Source organism: Silene latifolia, chromosome 3 (assembly GCF_048544455.1).
Source record: "Silene latifolia isolate original U9 population chromosome 3, ASM4854445v1, whole genome shotgun sequence".
NCBI classification, from domain to species: Eukaryota; Viridiplantae; Streptophyta; class Magnoliopsida; order Caryophyllales; family Caryophyllaceae; genus Silene; species Silene latifolia.
In genome coordinates, this window is record NC_133528.1 from 142,981,147 (window position 1) to 142,998,271 (window position 17,125).

General features: G+C 41.4%; 4 protein-coding genes and 1 non-coding gene across 6 annotated transcripts in view; 4 read left to right on the plus strand and 1 right to left on the minus strand.

Annotated features, from left to right (window-relative positions):
• Positions 1 to 5,421, plus strand: part of LOC141646369 (uncharacterized) — a 32,883-nt gene extending 27,462 nt beyond the window's left edge. Inside the window, exons 6-7 of one of the 2 annotated variants that reach the window (XR_012545526.1) lie at positions 1,632 to 1,791; positions 5,057 to 5,421. Coding sequence is in view for 1 of the 2 variants with exons in the window: in XM_074454281.1 (XP_074310382.1) it covers positions 5,057 to 5,170 (114 nt within the window). In the remaining variant the exon portion in view is untranslated. The remainder of the gene's footprint in view (positions 1 to 1,631; positions 1,792 to 5,056) is intronic. The other variant, XM_074454281.1, reaches the window with a different exon arrangement.
• A 704-nt stretch (positions 5,422 to 6,125) lies between these two features.
• LOC141649845 (uncharacterized) lies at positions 6,126 to 6,956 on the plus strand. The gene has a single exon (XM_074458517.1). It carries the CDS (start codon positions 6,126 to 6,128, stop codon positions 6,954 to 6,956), a length of 831 nt encoding a protein of 276 aa, XP_074314618.1.
• Positions 6,957 to 7,316: 360 nt separating this feature from the next.
• Positions 7,317 to 8,138, plus strand: LOC141649846 (uncharacterized). The gene has a single exon (XM_074458518.1). It carries the CDS (start codon positions 7,317 to 7,319, stop codon positions 8,136 to 8,138), a length of 822 nt encoding a protein of 273 aa, XP_074314619.1.
• Positions 8,139 to 8,695: 557 nt separating this feature from the next.
• On the minus strand, positions 8,696 to 8,799 carry LOC141650464 (U6 spliceosomal RNA). The gene has a single exon (XR_012546495.1). It is a non-coding gene; the product is annotated as a U6 spliceosomal RNA (small nuclear RNA).
• Positions 8,800 to 10,192: 1,393 nt separating this feature from the next.
• LOC141649847 (uncharacterized) lies at positions 10,193 to 11,032 on the plus strand. Its single transcript, XM_074458519.1, has one exon. The coding sequence runs from the start codon at positions 10,193 to 10,195 to the stop codon at positions 11,030 to 11,032; it is 840 nt and encodes a 279-aa protein (XP_074314620.1).
• Positions 11,033 to 17,125: the final 6,093 nt, after the last annotated feature.

Here is a 17,125-nt window from a genome sequence, read left to right on the forward strand (position 1 = left end):
AGTAAGGGTCGAACCCAAGAGAAGGTCTAATAACTAAAACTTGAATAGTAAACTAATTGAGATACTAATAATTATTAAAATTAACAATCAAAAACTAATTACAAACTATGTATATTTACAATGACAATAGATTGACATAAAAGAGGAAATTGGGTTGAGAAACAACATAACAAAGTTAAAGATGTGAACTTTTCTAAGAGACAAATCAATAAACAACTAATATGCAAGAATCAATATAAGGAGGAAACTTGGTGTAATCTCTTCTCAGCAACCAACAAGTGATAAAGCTTGACTCTCTTTTACTCTCCAAGTGTTATCTACCCAATACTACAATATAAAGATATTAGCACACACAATTTAAACCATCTATGTGTCCCCTTCAAATTTAGCCAATAATTCATTATACCATGAAAGACAACTAAACATGAGCATTAAGAACTTTACCAAGATATTCAAGCTAAGATCAATTCTCACAAATTTAAGCCATACAAATGAGAAAAGACATAAACTTTCCTACTTATTATGTGAATTCTTTAAACCAACTCAACATACAACAAGCTAGCTTCAAACAATCCTAGATAAATTGAACCATTTCTCTAGAATTTGCAATAGTTGAACAAAAATAAGCAAGGATGGCCAACCCAAACATAAACTTATTCAACAATGGAATTAAACACAAGGAAAGAGTATTAAATAACTTCAAAGGATATTAGACACTACTACAAATCCAGGCAACTACAACGCCTCTTTAACAACGATTATTCACGAAAATCACAATAGACGTTGTAGAATGTATGGCGCGAATTTTCCTAAAATAAATTACAACGGGTATGGTTATAAACACCGTTGTTATTAGTTTTAACAACGGGTCACACATGCACAACCGTTGTTAATAATTTGGCGCAAAATTGGCGCAAAGTTAGTGAAAAGTAATCACAACGGTTATTTTTGAAACCCGTTGTTAAAACTTATTTAACAACGGGTGTTTTTTACAACCGTTGTTAAAACATATTTCACAACGGTTGTTGTTTAATAACCGTTGTCAATACCTTCCATACTATAAACCACACAAACAGAAGTCTGCTGCAGCCACAAAACACAACCCTTAATACACAAACACAAACACAGCAGACAAACAAACACAAAACACACACTCTCTTTCTCTCTTTCTCTCTTTCTCTCTTTCTCTCTTTCTCTCTTTCTCTCTTTCTCATCGTCGCTTTATCTTCTCGCCGTCACTGTTGATTTCATCGTCTATTACGTTCTATATTTATCAGGTAAATCTCGTCGTCACTGTTAGTTTCATCGTCATTATTTTCTTTTTCTATTTATTTCTTTTGCATGTATGTGTTTTTATCGACCATTATGTTATTTGTTTAAGTATTGTTCGCATAATTAGTTAGTAAAACAATGAAGAAGCAAGATGAAGAAGTAAGATAAACATAATTAATATATATATATATATATATATATTTATATATATATATATTTATATATATATATTTATAAATACATAAATTAAAAAAAAAATTACATATATAAAAATGCAATTCTTATATTTTCATAGAGGATCTTATTCTGCTCTATCGTATCCGTCCTCTCCTCCTTGGCTATTTGGAGGTTCCGTTCAGTGATTGCTATATCGTCATATAGCCGCAATCAATCGCCGCTGCTCCGTCAAGCCATCTTCTTTGGCGTGCTTGATGCGGATCGAGCATCCGCAAGGTAGCTCTGAAACTTTCCTCAATATGGAGGAACCGGCGGATGAAGTTATTGTTGTTCTCGATCATGGTAAGAGTCTTAAGGATGAAATCATTCATTTTGTTGGAGTTTTTTGAGTTTGTTTTGAAAGATTAAGTAGAGTTTGTTTTAGCAGTTAGGGTTTGGAGATGAATATATTGAGATAATGGAAATGTTAGTTGAGATAATGCAATGTATTTATACTAAGCAATGTGTGGGTTGAGTTGCTTTTTAATTAATATATATGTTAGGAAGTTGTGCCATAATAATCATCATCATATCTCTCAATAATCTTTGCTTCAAATCTTATTACTAACCCTTCTCATTCCATATTATCCGTTCATATGTACAAAGTGATGTCGGTAATAATGCATGCATCGGAATTCTAACGGGCCGTAATTATGCATGCATCTAGTAATATTTAATTTAATTTTTTTTATTTTTTAAGAACAAACAACAACGGTTATTTACAAACAACCCGTTGTCTTTAGTTATAACAACGGTTTTGTATATTAAAACCCGTTGTTATAACTTTCCCCCCAAAATTGAGTCACACTTTCCACAACGGGTTTTTATACATAAAACCGTTGTTAATAGTTTTAACAACGATTTCCTTAAGAAAACCAACCGTTGTTAAAACCTTCTACAACGGACGCTTTAACAACGTCCGCTTTTTTATATAACAACGGTTTTTGACCGTTGTTATAGCCTGTATCTGTAGTAGTGAGAGAGTCTTACAATATCAAAGTTGGAAACTTTGAAAGAAATTACACCAAGATAAAAGCTTAGCCTTCCATATCCTTAGAAGAATCCAAGAAATGTCGAAAGATTGGCATCAAAATTCAAGAAAAGATTACAATTTTCACCCAAATACTAAGTCTTTTTCTCCTACAAGTTTTTGAGATTATTCAATAATAAGGTGCTTAGATGAGAGTAAGAGTGTTTTTAGATCTCAAAATTCTAGATATATATAAGGAGACACGAGAATCTAGGTTAAGTCCCTCAAGAAAGCCCAAAACACGGAATTAGAGTTGCGATATTCAGAGCAGAGCGCAGGCTGCGCGTATTTGCGCAGGCTGCGCTTCAGACTGACAACAACATCTTTCGAAGGCCATATCTCCCTCGTTTCTTGGACAAACGAGGCTTGTGACCTACCGTTGAAAAGCTAAGATCACAATCTTTCATCTTCAATTGGCCTTGCATCGATACAATCTCTAGAACTCCAGATATATCCATTTGAAGTTGACCCTTGTGAAACCGAGTTTTCAATTCTTCATTTTGGCTCTTGTTTGTCTATGCCAAGGCATCAAATCTTCCATTAGCTTACTTTTCTTGACTTTGAAATTATTCCCTTGGCTTACCTTTTGCTCTCCTTCTTCACCTTGGTTAATCGTGGCTCGGGTTTAACTTGTGAGTCGGCTTGTACAAAATGATCCATTCATCTCAACTTACCAATATGGAGTACTTGAATTACCTTGAGATGTAAATACCAACACCAAGTTCAAATGATCCAAATTATAACCAAAGTGGATTCACCGGAAAATACAACGATTTAACACTCAAAACCGGCTTTGTGGCAAGTTTATTCAACTAAAATTATCTAATTAGGCCGACACTATTTGACTCTATCACCCCTGAATCAAATAAAACAAAGGTAGAAACGTTGTTAACAAGAAAAGTACCGGTGATCACGTGTGCATATCCTCAGCAGCTTGCTTATCCATCATAAACAGTTTGCCACTACTCTTTTGTCCACCCTCTTGCTCCGTGCTAGTAGATGTAGAAGGCTTGGCAGCTAACCCCTGATTGTTGTTAGCCGCCGGTTTCTGATAAGAATTACCGTCATTGCAGTTGAACCCACTGTTGTTATTCTGCCCTTCTTGATTATTCCATGACCCATCTGGTCGGTTGCTAGCATAGCTATGCGTCGGCCCCTGTGAAAAGCTCCCATGCGACTGTCTCTAAAAGCCTCTCCCCATAGCACTCGTACGCTCATACCTCTTGTGACCCATACCGCCACAGTTGAAACATGTCATACCCCAGCTGCTACTACTACCACGACCACGCCCATATGAAGAATCTCCACTAAAACCCGACCAAGAAGAATAGGCTCTTGCTTGATTATTGTTGTTACCCCTCTTATAACTAGATTGTGCCTCGCCGACACTCTCAACCTTTCTCTTCTTGGAGCCCCTCTCTTTGTTTTCCTTGGCCATCTCGACCAATGTCTCAGCTTGTTAATAATAGTTGTCGGCATTTACTACATATATCTATATTATTCATTTTATTTGTGGACATCACAATATGCATTTATTAACAATAGTATATTTTTTTGGGGGAAAATTTTCAAGGAGTCTTGTATGAGACTATCTTGTTTGAGAATTTATGACAACGTAAAACCTTCTTAAAAGTTTTTGATATGTAACTAGTGTAGATTCCGCACAAATGCGCGGTAAATATAGGCTTTTTAATTTTTACTATATTACTTATAAATTTAAGATTTATATCTTATGAATTTTTAGAAAAAATAATTAATCTTAAAATTAATCAAGAGAATTGAGTAATTTCATGAATTTGTTTTTTATGAAAATATTTTAACTACCTCAAATTATTTTAATAAATTATTTTTCGTCATGAAGTTAAATGTAGAAGATAAAGTTTATTTGTATACATTATAGTTTTATGCAAATTTTGTTTTATGAAGGATTTAGAGTTCCAAAGTAATTCTATTTTGTGTGAATTAAGGTAACCAAACAAGTTACCCATTTTACAATTCACATGAATTGGAATTCCTGTGTTATTTAATGGGTAACCATACAACCCCTTAGTATATAGGAGGATTCATTTGCTTACATTTTTATATACAATCCATTTTTTTACCTTTTTTATTGGCAAAAGCCTGTAAGCTACTCCTGGAGTTGTTAATATTTGACGACACTATTCGTCTTAAGCTTAAGACTGGTCAAATAAAAAAGATAACAATTAACTGAAACACGCAAAATGGACTAGGATAACAAATGAGCGGGACGGAGCGAGTAATAGATTACAGATATTAATGCCAGAGCTCATCCTCCAAAGCGTTTGTTACTATAATTGCATTTCGAAGCAGAAAATTTTGTATCACATTTTATATGCTGAGAACAGAATATTGATGATCTTAGATACCAAAGTGTAGTCCTGGAGCGTGAAATGTCATATGAGACGGTTTCATGATGAAATTATAATGAAACACACCAAATAATGAAGTGATTGTTACTCCAGTATATATTTTATTGTATATTCAAACTACTGAAAGTTGAAGTTTGTTTCCGTGCAGCAATTCATGAAAGATATACTGAAAGACCTTTGTGTGTACAACAACAAAGGAGTGAATCAAGGGACCTATCAGCTAAAACCCGAATACAAGAAATCTATTGATGATCCAAACTAATACGCGGTTTAAAGATACCGATTCTTGATTTTTCTCACACAATTTTTTACGCGGGCTAAAGTTGGCTTTCTACATTTCTTATTCTTGTAATTTCACTCTCGACATAGGTGCCTTGGTGAGTATTAGGATGTTAGGCCTATTAAGGCCGCCTATTGTCCAGGGTTAGGGTTTAATCTAGTAGGGATTATTATATATATGCATTTGTATTGAATCAGAATTATCGATCAATAATAAATCTCTACCGTTATGAATTATCTCCGTCTAGATCTTAACATATTAGGATATTAGGCCTATTAAGGTTTAGTAGTGACGGCTACGTCACGTCTCTAGGGTTTTAGTAATGCGTAGGGTTTCTTGTAAGGTATTATAAATACCGATCATTCCCCTTATATCAACAACACAACCATTTATCAATACAATTATCTTATGCAATTCCCTCTCTATAATCTTAACAGTATTATTAGTTCGGAACTCCTAAAATAATGGATTTGAAATTACACGAAAGTTTTGGCCTTTTCACATAATCCGTACCTGACCCGTACATTTCCATGGTCTAGTTGCTCTGGATTCAATCTGTCGATATTGTGCTGGTGAACATTGGTGCAAAAATGCATACAGAATTCGTATGGCTTGCAACACCAGTGGATCCACAGGTTTATCAGAAAACGGAATCAGAATATAATGTTTTTAAGTTCATCTAACGACAGGCCGGTATGGTGTCATTCTTACTCGTGCATTGCACCTAATTTGGATCACCAGAATGTCATGTTTGCAAAGGAGGAAACAGTTGAAAAACATTGCCCAAGGAAGCGCTTGTAAACAATAATAGTAATCATGTTACCCTTCAATAATGTCAGATTCCGTCTGTCTACCCTTGGCTTTCATATAAATAAGATTTCGCGAGGAAGAGAAGTCATCAAACCAACTACAGCAGAAAAAAAAAGAGCAATACAAAATGGCTTCTTCAACAATTTACCACGCACGTTCAATCAGTTTACCATCAAGGCCTCACCCAGTTGCTGAGCAACTCGATGAGCAATTGTCTAGATTGAGATCATCTCTATCTACATCTACTTCTTCATCATCCATAAGCCAATGTCTAAACGGCCTTACAGATTTATACTCTTCTGTCGATGAATTCCTTCAACTGCCCCTTAATCAACAAACCCTATCCCACAACCAAAATGCAATCGAGCAGGTCTTAGATGCATCTCTAAGGCTCTTAGACATTTGCAGTGCCTCTAGAGATGCACTACAACAATCTAGGGAACTCCTACAAGATGTACAGTCAACACTCCGTAGAAGGTGCAGCGGTGAGCTAAGCATCACGAGCGAAGCTACTAAATACTTGAACACCAGGAGATCAGTCAAGAAGGCTATCAAGAAGTGCCACAAAAATCTTAAACCATCAACAGAACTAAAAGACGAGGCCCATGCCACGGTCAGCTTGCTAAAAGACGTTCAGGCAACCACAAGCGATTCTTTGAAGTCGTTAGTGTCTTACATTGGTGGTTCACAGAAAAGTGGATGGTCAGTTGTCGCAAAATTGATCAGCAAGAATAACAATGAAGTAGCAACCAACAGTTTATTTGATGATGTTGATGCAACTCTTAACTCACTGATCAGTCAGAAGAAAAGCGGCATTAGCTCATTGCAAATAGAGAATTTGACAAGTCAGATATTGAAATTAGAGACAGAAATCCAAGATGTTGATGAAGCATTAGAATCCTTATTTAGACATCTTGTTAAATCTAGAGCCACTCTTCTCAACATTATTAGTTACTAAATTCAGAGATTCATACTGTATATGATAGTTCTTGTACAGAAGTTATCAATACAAAATACAATTTTGCCTATCTTGATGTCTTATTCTCCGTGCATTTCAAATCAAAATAAACTGCAGTATCAGAATAAATGTGTTTAACAGTTGACAAGGAAAAAAATTCACATAACAGAAGTAAAGTTTCTCAGCAACGAGATCAGAAATTTAGAATGTACTCTTCAATTAATGTGATATTCTTTCTGTCTACTCTTTGCTTTGGTATAAATAGGGCTAAACAAGCAAGAGAAGTCATCAAACCAACAACACTTTTATATTCATCTTCTTCTCTGCCTTCGTTTTAACGGAAAAAAAAAACAATTAAAAATGGCTTCTTCTACAATTTACCATGCTCGTTCAATCAGTTTACCATCAAGGCCTCACCCAGTTGCTGAGCAACTCGATGAGCAGTTGTTCAGATTGAGATCATCTCTATCTGCATCTACTTCATTATCTGTAAGCCATGGTCTAAACAGCCTTACAGATTTATACACGTCTGTCGACGAATTCCTTCAACTACCCCTTAATCAACAATCCCTATCTCACAACCAAAATGAAATCAACCAGGTCTTAGATGGCTCTCTAAGTCTCCTAGATATTTGCAGTGCGTCTAGAGACGCACTGCAGTTGTCTAGGGAATGCCTCCAAGATGTACAGTCAGCACTCCGAAGAAGGTGCAGTGGTGAGCTAAGCATTACGAGCAAAGCTACTGAATACTTGAACACCAGGAGATCAGTCAAGAAGGCTATCAAGAAATGCCTGAAAAATCTTAAACCAGCAATTGAACTAAAAGACGAGTCTCATGCCACAGTTAGCTTGCTAAAGGATGTTCAGGCAATGACAGCGGATTCTTTAAAATCCTTAGTGTCTTACATTGCTGGGTCTCAGAAAAGCGGATGGTCCGTTGTCGCTAAATTGATCAACAAAGATGTGACAACCAGCCGCAGTACATTCGATGACGTTGATGCAATTCTGAACTCGCTGATCTGTCAGAAGAAAAGCGGGATTAGTTCATCTCAAATGGAGGAACTGAGAAGTCAGATCTCAAAATTAGAGACAGAAATCGAAGATGTTGATGAGGCATTAGAGTGTTTGTTTAGGAATCTTGTTAAAACTAGAGCAACTCTTCTCAACATCTTTAGTTACTAGATTCAGAATATAACTTCTGTACAGAATCCATACTGTATATGATACTTCTTACACACAACTTGCTAATACAAGAACAATTTTGCCTAATATTGATGTCTTATTTCCATATAGAAAGTCCATTGTTATTAGATTCAAAATATTACTCCGTTTAGAAACTCCATATTGTATTGATGCCTTCTTTTCCATAATTTTTAAATCACATAATACAACATGTATTAACAGATGGCATGGAAGAAAATCTAAACATAACAAATCATTTTTCTCAGCAATCTAGAGGCCCTCTGCAAATTAAACGCTTCGACAGACTCAGAATAGTAGTGTACTTGACCATTCTCTGATGGCATTAGCTGAATTTTGTTTTCCTGGAGTACACGGCTTAGGTTGAAGACGTTCATCAATGACGATGACAAGAATCAATCCATGTGAAGATGGCATTGGCTTGACTTTGAAAACTTAAACCAGTTGTCATGATTCCATTTTGTGTGTACAAACTCAGACAATTTTATGAACTGGAAGTTAAATTATTGCATAGTGTCAAAATGTGAGGCACCCACCTTAAATCTTGGATCATGCTCGCAACAATTTATGTGACATCCTTGTGCATGGGCAATGCTACTCTTCCCCGAGTCCTTCCAATTTATCAGATGTCACCGAAATACATTTTAAGAAGATATCATGGAGGAAACAATATGTTGTTAAAGATAATAAGTGGCCAAAAATCTGAAAACTGATGCAGGTTCAGAAGATATCATGGAGTTAACAGTAAGGGCAGCCATGGCTTGATTATTAGAGAAGACGTTGATGAAACCACACGATGGTTAGCCAGATAATCTAGTTAATATTCTATATATGCTGTATGCAACACGGTTAGTCATAATGACGTAGGACCAACACCTCGTGATCTACATATATAGTATCTTTTCTGCAATATAATCTACCATATTCTACAGAGCATCTCAGATGAAAGATGGAGTATTAGATATTAGATCAGTAGTAATTAGTGGTCCAAACGAGTAAATATAGGAGAAAATGACAACCACACGAGCGCTAACTAGATATTCTGATCATTACTAATACTCTATTAATTAAACACGGTTAATCACAATTACGTTCATCCACGTAGAAGCATCATGGAAGTTACTGGTTCAGAAGGTAGTGGTGGTCCAAAGGAATTGCTACAGCTGAATTTGTTATAGGAGACGATCAATGACGGCAACACCACACGAGGGTTAGTCAGAACTCTTAATAACGCCACACGGTTAGTCATAATTACCTGGAGGCATCAACCTGCATTTTAGAATCTTATTAATGTCACACGGTTAGTCATAATTACCAGTTACTGAATATTTTAGTTGGCTACCTGGCTTTGGCTTAGATTCTCTGATGCTGTTTCAAGTCTCCGTCTCTTCGACTGCATTTGGGACAATCATGTACTTCAGTTGATCTTAATCACTTGTATCAGGTTGGCCCAAACCGTAATTGGCTTGACCTTCATTGGATCCAATATTACAGGAAACGGAAATAGCAAGAAACAAAAGATTCGATCTTTTTAACCATAATCTGAAATGACCCGACCTAAAACTCGACCAAAAGGTAACATACTCTTTCCGTCTAGTCATTTGCAAGGGGTACTTTAATCAAAGGTAAGCAAATGAGTGGGACGGAGGGAATATTTGAAACAAAACTCGACCAAAAGGTAACACCTTCCCAGAGTATAGTGCCCTCTTATGTCTATCAAGCGACAGGCCGGTATGGGTGTCATTCTCTCTTGTGCATAGCACATATTTTGGATCATGAGGGACATACAAATCAAGAATCATATTCTACTTGGCTGGCCGTTTGCAGAAGAGGAGACAATCCAAGAACATTTCCTAATGAAGCGCTTTTAAACAAAAGTAATCATGTTACCTCTTAATTAATGTGAGATTCCGTCTGTCTGCTCTCGACTTTCATATAAATAAGGTTTTGCGAGGAAGAGAAGTCATCAAACCAACAGCACTTGCCTTTTCATCATCATCATCTTTGCTTTTCTAACAAAAAAAAAACAATTAAAAATGGCTTCTTCAGCAATTTACCATGCTCGTTCAATCAGTTTACCATCCAGGCCTCATCCTGTTGCAGAGCAACTCGATGAGCAGTTGAGCCGATTGAGGTCATCTCAATCTACATCTACTTCTTCATCATCCGTGAGCAACGCTCTAAACGGCCTAAAAGATTTGTATTCCTCTGTTGATGAATTTCTTCAACTACCCCTTAATCAGCAAAACCTATCTCAAACCCAAAGCACTACATTGGTTGACCATGTGTTAGATGGATCCCTAAGGCTCCTAGACATTTGCAGTGCATCTAGAGACGCACTCCAATTGTCTAGGGAACGCCTCCAAGATGTACAGTCAGCCCTCCGAAGAAGGTGCAGTGGCGAATTAAGTATCACCAGTGAGGCTATTGAGTATTTGAACGCACGAAGATCAGTCAAGAAAGCCATGAAGAAGTGCTTGAAAAATCTGAAACTAGCAAATGAAATAAAAGACGAGGCTAATGTATCAGTCACCTTGCTAAAAGATGTTCAGGCAGTGACAGCTGATACATTCCAGTCCTTGGTGTCTTACATTTCTGGTTCACGGAAAAGTGGATGGTCAGTTGTCGCAAAATTGATCACCAAGAATAACAACAAAGAAGTGGCAACCAGCAGTGAATTTGAGGCTGTTGATGCAACTCTCAACTCATTCATCTGTCAGAAGAAAAGCGGGATTACTTCATCGCAAATAGAGAATTTGAGAAGTCAGATGTTGAAATTAGAGACAGAAATCCAAGATGTTGATGAAGCATTAGAGTGTTTGTTTAGGAATCTTATTAAAACTAGAGCAACTCTTCTCAACATCTTTAGTTACTAGATTCAGAACTTAACTAGTGTACAGAAAATTCATATGTATATGATACTTCTACATAAATTGCAAATACAAGAACAATCTTGCCTATATTGATGTCTTATTTTCCATACGTTTCGAATCACATTTAATGCAAAGATGATTAAAATTTAAAAATTGTATTAAAATCTGTTCAAGTAAACCTAGACACAGCCAAGCAATCTTTCTCAGCAATGAGATCAGAAAACCTGTATGGTTTCCTTGTTGACGGGTTACAGGCGCGCAGAAAATGCAATGACAAACTCAGAATAATATTGAACGCGCACATTGATATTACGTGTATTTCTTTTTCCTAGTCGTCCTTGAGGACCTTGAGTACGCGGCTGAGGATGATGATGACAACCAGAATCAATCCATGTGAAGATGGCACTGGATAGTCTTTGAAAATTTAAACCAGTTGTCATGATTCCATCTACCTATGAAAACTCGGACAATTTGTATTGAAAATAGAACTTAAACTCTTGCATGTTCTCCTACTGTGAAGCACCCACCTTAAGTATTGGATCATGTTGGCATTGGCAACCTGACATTCAGCTCTTATCCCGAGAGTTCATTAACATGGTGATCCTTTGTGCGCGTCATGTTTGAGCATGGATCATGCTAATCTTGAGTAAAGCACACAAGAAGGACCTAATGTATGACAAAAGATATCAAAAAGGACCTAAACTATAATTCTGAGGCTTTAAGGACCTCAATCCCTACTTTCCGTTAAGTAGGTATTGAGGTCCTTAAAGCTTCATAGTTAACGGAAAGTAGGGATTAAGGTCCTTAAAGCTTCACAATTATAGTTTAGGTCCTTATTGCTATCTTTTGTCATACATTAGGTCCTTCTTGTATGCTTTACTCTGCTAATCTTCCCGGTACCTTTCCAATTTTTATCTGGATGTCCATGTGGTCAGAAACTCATATTGTATAGACTATGGAGTAAACAATTATTGGTCCATACCGCCGCTTGATTATTGGAGAAGACAGTGACGAAGCTGCACGAGGGGTTAGCCAGATAATCAAACTAATCATGGTAATTGATGGGGCATATTCTGCACCGCTGACCAAGTCAACATATTGAGCAAGGTCAAAGATATCCACAGCAAGTCAACGACTTAGACAGCCTAGCCGATGCAGCCCATCGGCCGGTCAAGCCTGGGTCTCGGCATGGCAACCTGCCAGCCGGGACACATACCCGCGTACTCACATCCAAGACCCCTCGGCGGTGGGTCAACCAGGCCCGCCGGCCTGCCATAGGTCCCTCGGCCGAGGGGTAGATCAGTCTTTCCACCTGCTGGCCACTTGGCCACTTGGCCACTACGTGACAAAAGGTGAAGTCTATAAATACTCCTCAACCTTCATTGAGGAAAGGATCCCGATCCAGAAATATACAACTTAACCTAAATACACTATTCATCTGGTATAATCTTCCTTATCTCTCTACAATATATACCTAACCAATTAGCATACAACTTATACATCTAAGTTTACTGACTTGGGCGTCGGAGTGGGTACGCTTGGCTCAAAGTCAAGCCCTCAGTTCGTTCATTGTTGCAGGAGAGGCCGAGAGGAATGATTAAGACCAAGGGAGAATCCAACTCAAGACATCATTCAACAAGCCACGGGTGGTAACTATACTTGCTCTGGAATTACGCCCGGAACAATTGGCGCCGTCTGTGGGGAAAGACACTAGAAGCTAGTCACATTCATTCCCGAAAAAAAAAAAAAAAAAAAAAAACACACAAAAACCCACCCAAAAAGCTAAGAAGATGTCGAAACAACAAGACGCAGTCGTGACCGACGAAACCGCGTTCCACCAGGATGATACCTTCAACAATTCTGGAGTCGTGCAGCCCTCCACCGGCGGGGTAATCCAACCGGAGTTCGGGATGCCGATAATACCAGACACGCCGCTGCCAGCCAACCAGGTCACCATCATGGGGCATGTGGTTGACATAGCAAAGCTGAAAATGGTCCTGGACCTAATTAGTAATACGTCTGCTCACACTGTCACGCCGACAAGAGCGGCGGAAACTGTCCAGGAGACCAGGGCCCAAAATGTGACTCCGAGAAATTTGAACGGAGCACTAGGAGAAGCTGACCCAGCAAAGTCGCCGGGGGAGCCCAAAGTGGGCGTGGTAGACCTAAGTCCTTCCCGTACTCGTGGGAGGACGGCGTCCCCGCAACACGAACGAGGCATACCCCAAAGGAGCAGAGGAGTCCGACTCGGCGAGTTGGAGAAGAACTCCAAGTCGAAGAAGGAGCCCCTCCCGCTACGAGGAGAGAAGCCGGGTTAGGAATGCGAGGAGCCGATCGCCACGTGTCATCCGGCATGTGATCGACGACCCCTCGGCGCCACGTCCTAGAAGTCCAGGTGCCAACTAAGCTCAAGTTGCCGCCCATATCATACAAAGGGGAAGGTGATCCGGCCGACCACGCTGAGGCTTTCGAGTCTCACATGTCGGTATGGGAGCAGCCCGATGAAGTGTGGTGCCGAGTTTTCCCGACAACGTTGCATGGGATGGCTCAAAGTTGGTACAAGGGGCTTCCCGACGGCTCGGTGTACTACTACGCCGACCTAAGGGACGCCTTTTTAGCCCAGTACTCTTGCAACAAGAGAAGGGCCGTGGAGACATCGGACCTCCTAACTATCAAACAGGAGGGAGGCGAGTCTCTAAGAAGCTACATGAAGAGGTTCGACGGAAAGGTCCAACAGATTCGAGAGATTAATCCCGAACTGGCGGCCTTCGCGCTGATGAAGGGCCTCCCAAGGGGAGATTTAAAAAATGAACTCATCAAGTGCGGAGGCCTGGGCTTGGACGCCGCCAGGAAAATGGCCGACCAGGCCATCAAAGTAGAAGACTATCACAAGACGTGGTTAGGCCCCAACGAGCCCGAGCACTCAGAAAAGAAAAGCCGCCGGGAGGACAACCTGGATGAGAGACGCCGTGACAACAATAGGGCAACGGTCGACAAACCGCCAGAGACGGGACTCGACGCCGCCGGGGAGTTCGGGAGCGTACTACAAAAACGGTACAACGATCACACCCCCCTAGTCATGTCGGCCGCCGAGGTATTCGCTCCGAGCAAGGGCGAAGGCCAGAAGTGGGAAAGGCCCCCTAGGCCGAGGAGTGACGGTGACACGAGCCGATCGTGAGTACCACGGCCACACCGGACACTTAACCAACGACTGCCGACATCTGAAGGACGCCATTGAAGAGCTGATCCGGAAGGGGAGCCTCGACAAATATGTTGCCAAAGGCCAGAAACCGAATGCCGACGGGTCAAACAGCAAATCCGTCTTCGAACGGATAGGAGTAATCCATGCTATCATCGAGGGCAACGGGAATGGTGGGTCCACTCATGGGCACAAACGACACCTGAATGAACCGTGCCAGACCATCGACTTTGTGCCCAACACAGCCACTCCCGCTTCCAACATCCCCGATATGACCATTGGGAAGAAAGACTACGAGAGAGTCGTCGCTCTTCACAGCGACCCACTTACGGTCCACCTAGACATAGCCAACCACTTGGTGAAGAGGTGCCTGATTGACACAGGCGCCTACACAAACATTATGTACAGAGAATGCTTTCTTAGCCTCGGTCTGAGAATCGAAGATTTGAGCCCTCGCACCAACCCGCCGTCTGACTTTTCTGGGGGTCGGCCTGGTACCCCTGGGGTCGGTCAGACTGCCGGTGAGGTTCGGCGAGGGAACTGCAGCCAGGAACGTTATGTCTGAATTCATAGTCATCGACGTCGCATCAGCCCACAACGTGCTCATAGGCCGGGTCACTTTGAGTGAGACCGACGCCGTAATTTCCATCCGGGCCTTGACGTTGATATACGTCTCGGACCGGGGGGAAGCGCATAAGCTCGCCTCAAAGAACGAGAAGGAACCCGGCGTATGGGAGATACACACTAACGGCCCTTCCACGACGGATAGCTCGAAAGCCAGCATCGTTATCATTAGCCCGAACGGAGATGTGTTTGAGCACGCTTTGGAGCTCACCTCCTCGACCTCAAACAACGAATGCAAGTATGAGGCAATGATAACCGAGTCGGGCTAGCTTAACCGCCAGGGGCGTAACACGTCGTGGTAAAAACAAATTCGCTCTTATTGACCAACCAGATCAAAGGAGAGTACAAGGCTCGGGACTATAGGACGACGAGGTATCTAGAGAGGGTGAGAGCCGGCGCTTCAAAATTAAAATCCTTCCAGATACAGCACACTCCCAGGCCCGAGCACGACCGAACCATTAGCACGGTCGAAGGAGCAGAGACCGAAGAGGTGGAGATTGACCGTGCCGCACCGTAACCGTCGGTGCCAACCTGGAACCAAAATTTGAGCCAAACTCCTGGACTCGCTAAGGAAAAACAAAGACGTCTTCGCCTACTCAGCGGCCGAGATGCCGGGTCTGAACCGGGAGGTGATTATTCACAAGCTGAACGTACTCCCCACCGCTCGCCCTGTCAAGCAAAGAATGAGGAACTCCTCAGCCGAGAAAGACGAGGCCATCAAAACCGAGGTAGACAAACTACTTACGGCGGGCTTTATTATGCCTTGCACCTACCCGGAGTGGTTAGCCAATGTTGTGATGGTAAAGAAGTCATCGGGGGCATGGAGAATGTGTGTAGACTTTACCCAACTTAATAAAGCATGCCCCAAAGATTGTTACCCCGCGCACGGATAGACAGCTTAATCGATGCCACGGCAGGCTACACCATGCTGAGCCTGCTAGACGCCTTCTCGGGATATCACCAGGTTTTTATGGCTGAGGAAGACATGCCTAAATGCGCATTTATCACCGCTAACGGCACATACATGTACAAAATGATGACGTTCGGTCTGAAAAACGCCGGCGCAACGTATACAAGGCTGGTGGACAAAGTGTTCCAAAATCAAAAAGGGCGAAACATTGAGGCCTACGTCGACGATGCTATTGTGAAAAGCAAGTCCGACAGCGAGCACCTGGCCAATTTACACGAAACATTTTGTTCACTAAGGAAATACAAGATGAAGCTCAACCCAATGAAATGCAACGGGGTCCGGCGGGGAAAATTCCTCGGAGTACTTGTCGGTGCGGAGGCATCGATGCAAATCCGGACAAAATCCAAGAAATCCTAGACTGCCGGAGCCAAGGAATCGAAAAGAGGTTATGATCTTTGACCAGGAAGAATGGCGGCTCTCGCCCGTTTCATCTCTCGGTCAGCCGACAAGAGCACCCCATTCTTCAAAGTGTTGAAAGGGAATAAAGACTTCAGCTGGGGGGAGGAACAGAGCACGGCTTTCAAACAACTGAAAGCTCATCTTCAGACTCTCCCAACTCTGTCCAGGCCGATGCTGGGGGAGACGCTATACCTATACATAGCAGTTACCTCGGCCACGGTCAGTGCAGTGATCATCAGGGAAGAAGACAAGCAGCAACACCCAATCTACTTTGTCAGCCATACGCTGTTGCCCGCCGAGAGAAATTACCCACTAATCGAAAAAGCAGCCTTCGCCGTCGTCGTTGCCACAAGGAAGTTAAAACCCTACTTCGACGCGCACCCCGTGACGGTCCTAACCGATCAGCCGTTAGAGAAAGCTTTGGAAAAATTCGAACAATCCGGCAGGCTCATCAAGTGGGCAGTGGAACTCTCCGGCTTCGGCATTCAGTACAAACCAAGACCTTCGATAAAGGGGCAAGCACTTGCAGATTTCCTGGCCGAATGCACGTATCAAGAAGAGCCAAACCCAGGCGTATGGGAGGTCTACACCGACGGCTCCTCCACGACGAACAGCTCAGGAGCCGGCATCCTCATCATCAGCCCAAACGGGGACGATTTCGAGTACGCCTTGAAATTCACCTTCTCGGCCTCGAACAACGAATCCGAATACGAGGCGGTGATAACCGGGGTCGAGCTAGCTAGGGGCACGGAGGAGAGCACATTGTGTTAAAGAGACTCACCGTTGGTTACTAACCAAATCGAGGGGAGTTTGAGGCTCGGGACGACGGAATGGTAAGGTACCTAGAAAGGGTAAAGGCCGACATAGCGAAATTGAAGTCTTTCCAAATCCAATGCGTTCCCAG

What these genes read in the sequence shown, in the direction of transcription:
- LOC141649847 (XM_074458519.1), top strand. Translation starts at nt 10,193, where the DNA reads ATGGCTTCTTCAGCAATTTACCATGCTCGTTCAATCAGTTTACCATCC.
- LOC141649845 (XM_074458517.1), top strand. Translation starts at nt 6,126, where the DNA reads ATGGCTTCTTCAACAATTTACCACGCACGTTCAATCAGTTTACCATCA.
- LOC141649846 (XM_074458518.1), top strand. Translation starts at nt 7,317, where the DNA reads ATGGCTTCTTCTACAATTTACCATGCTCGTTCAATCAGTTTACCATCA.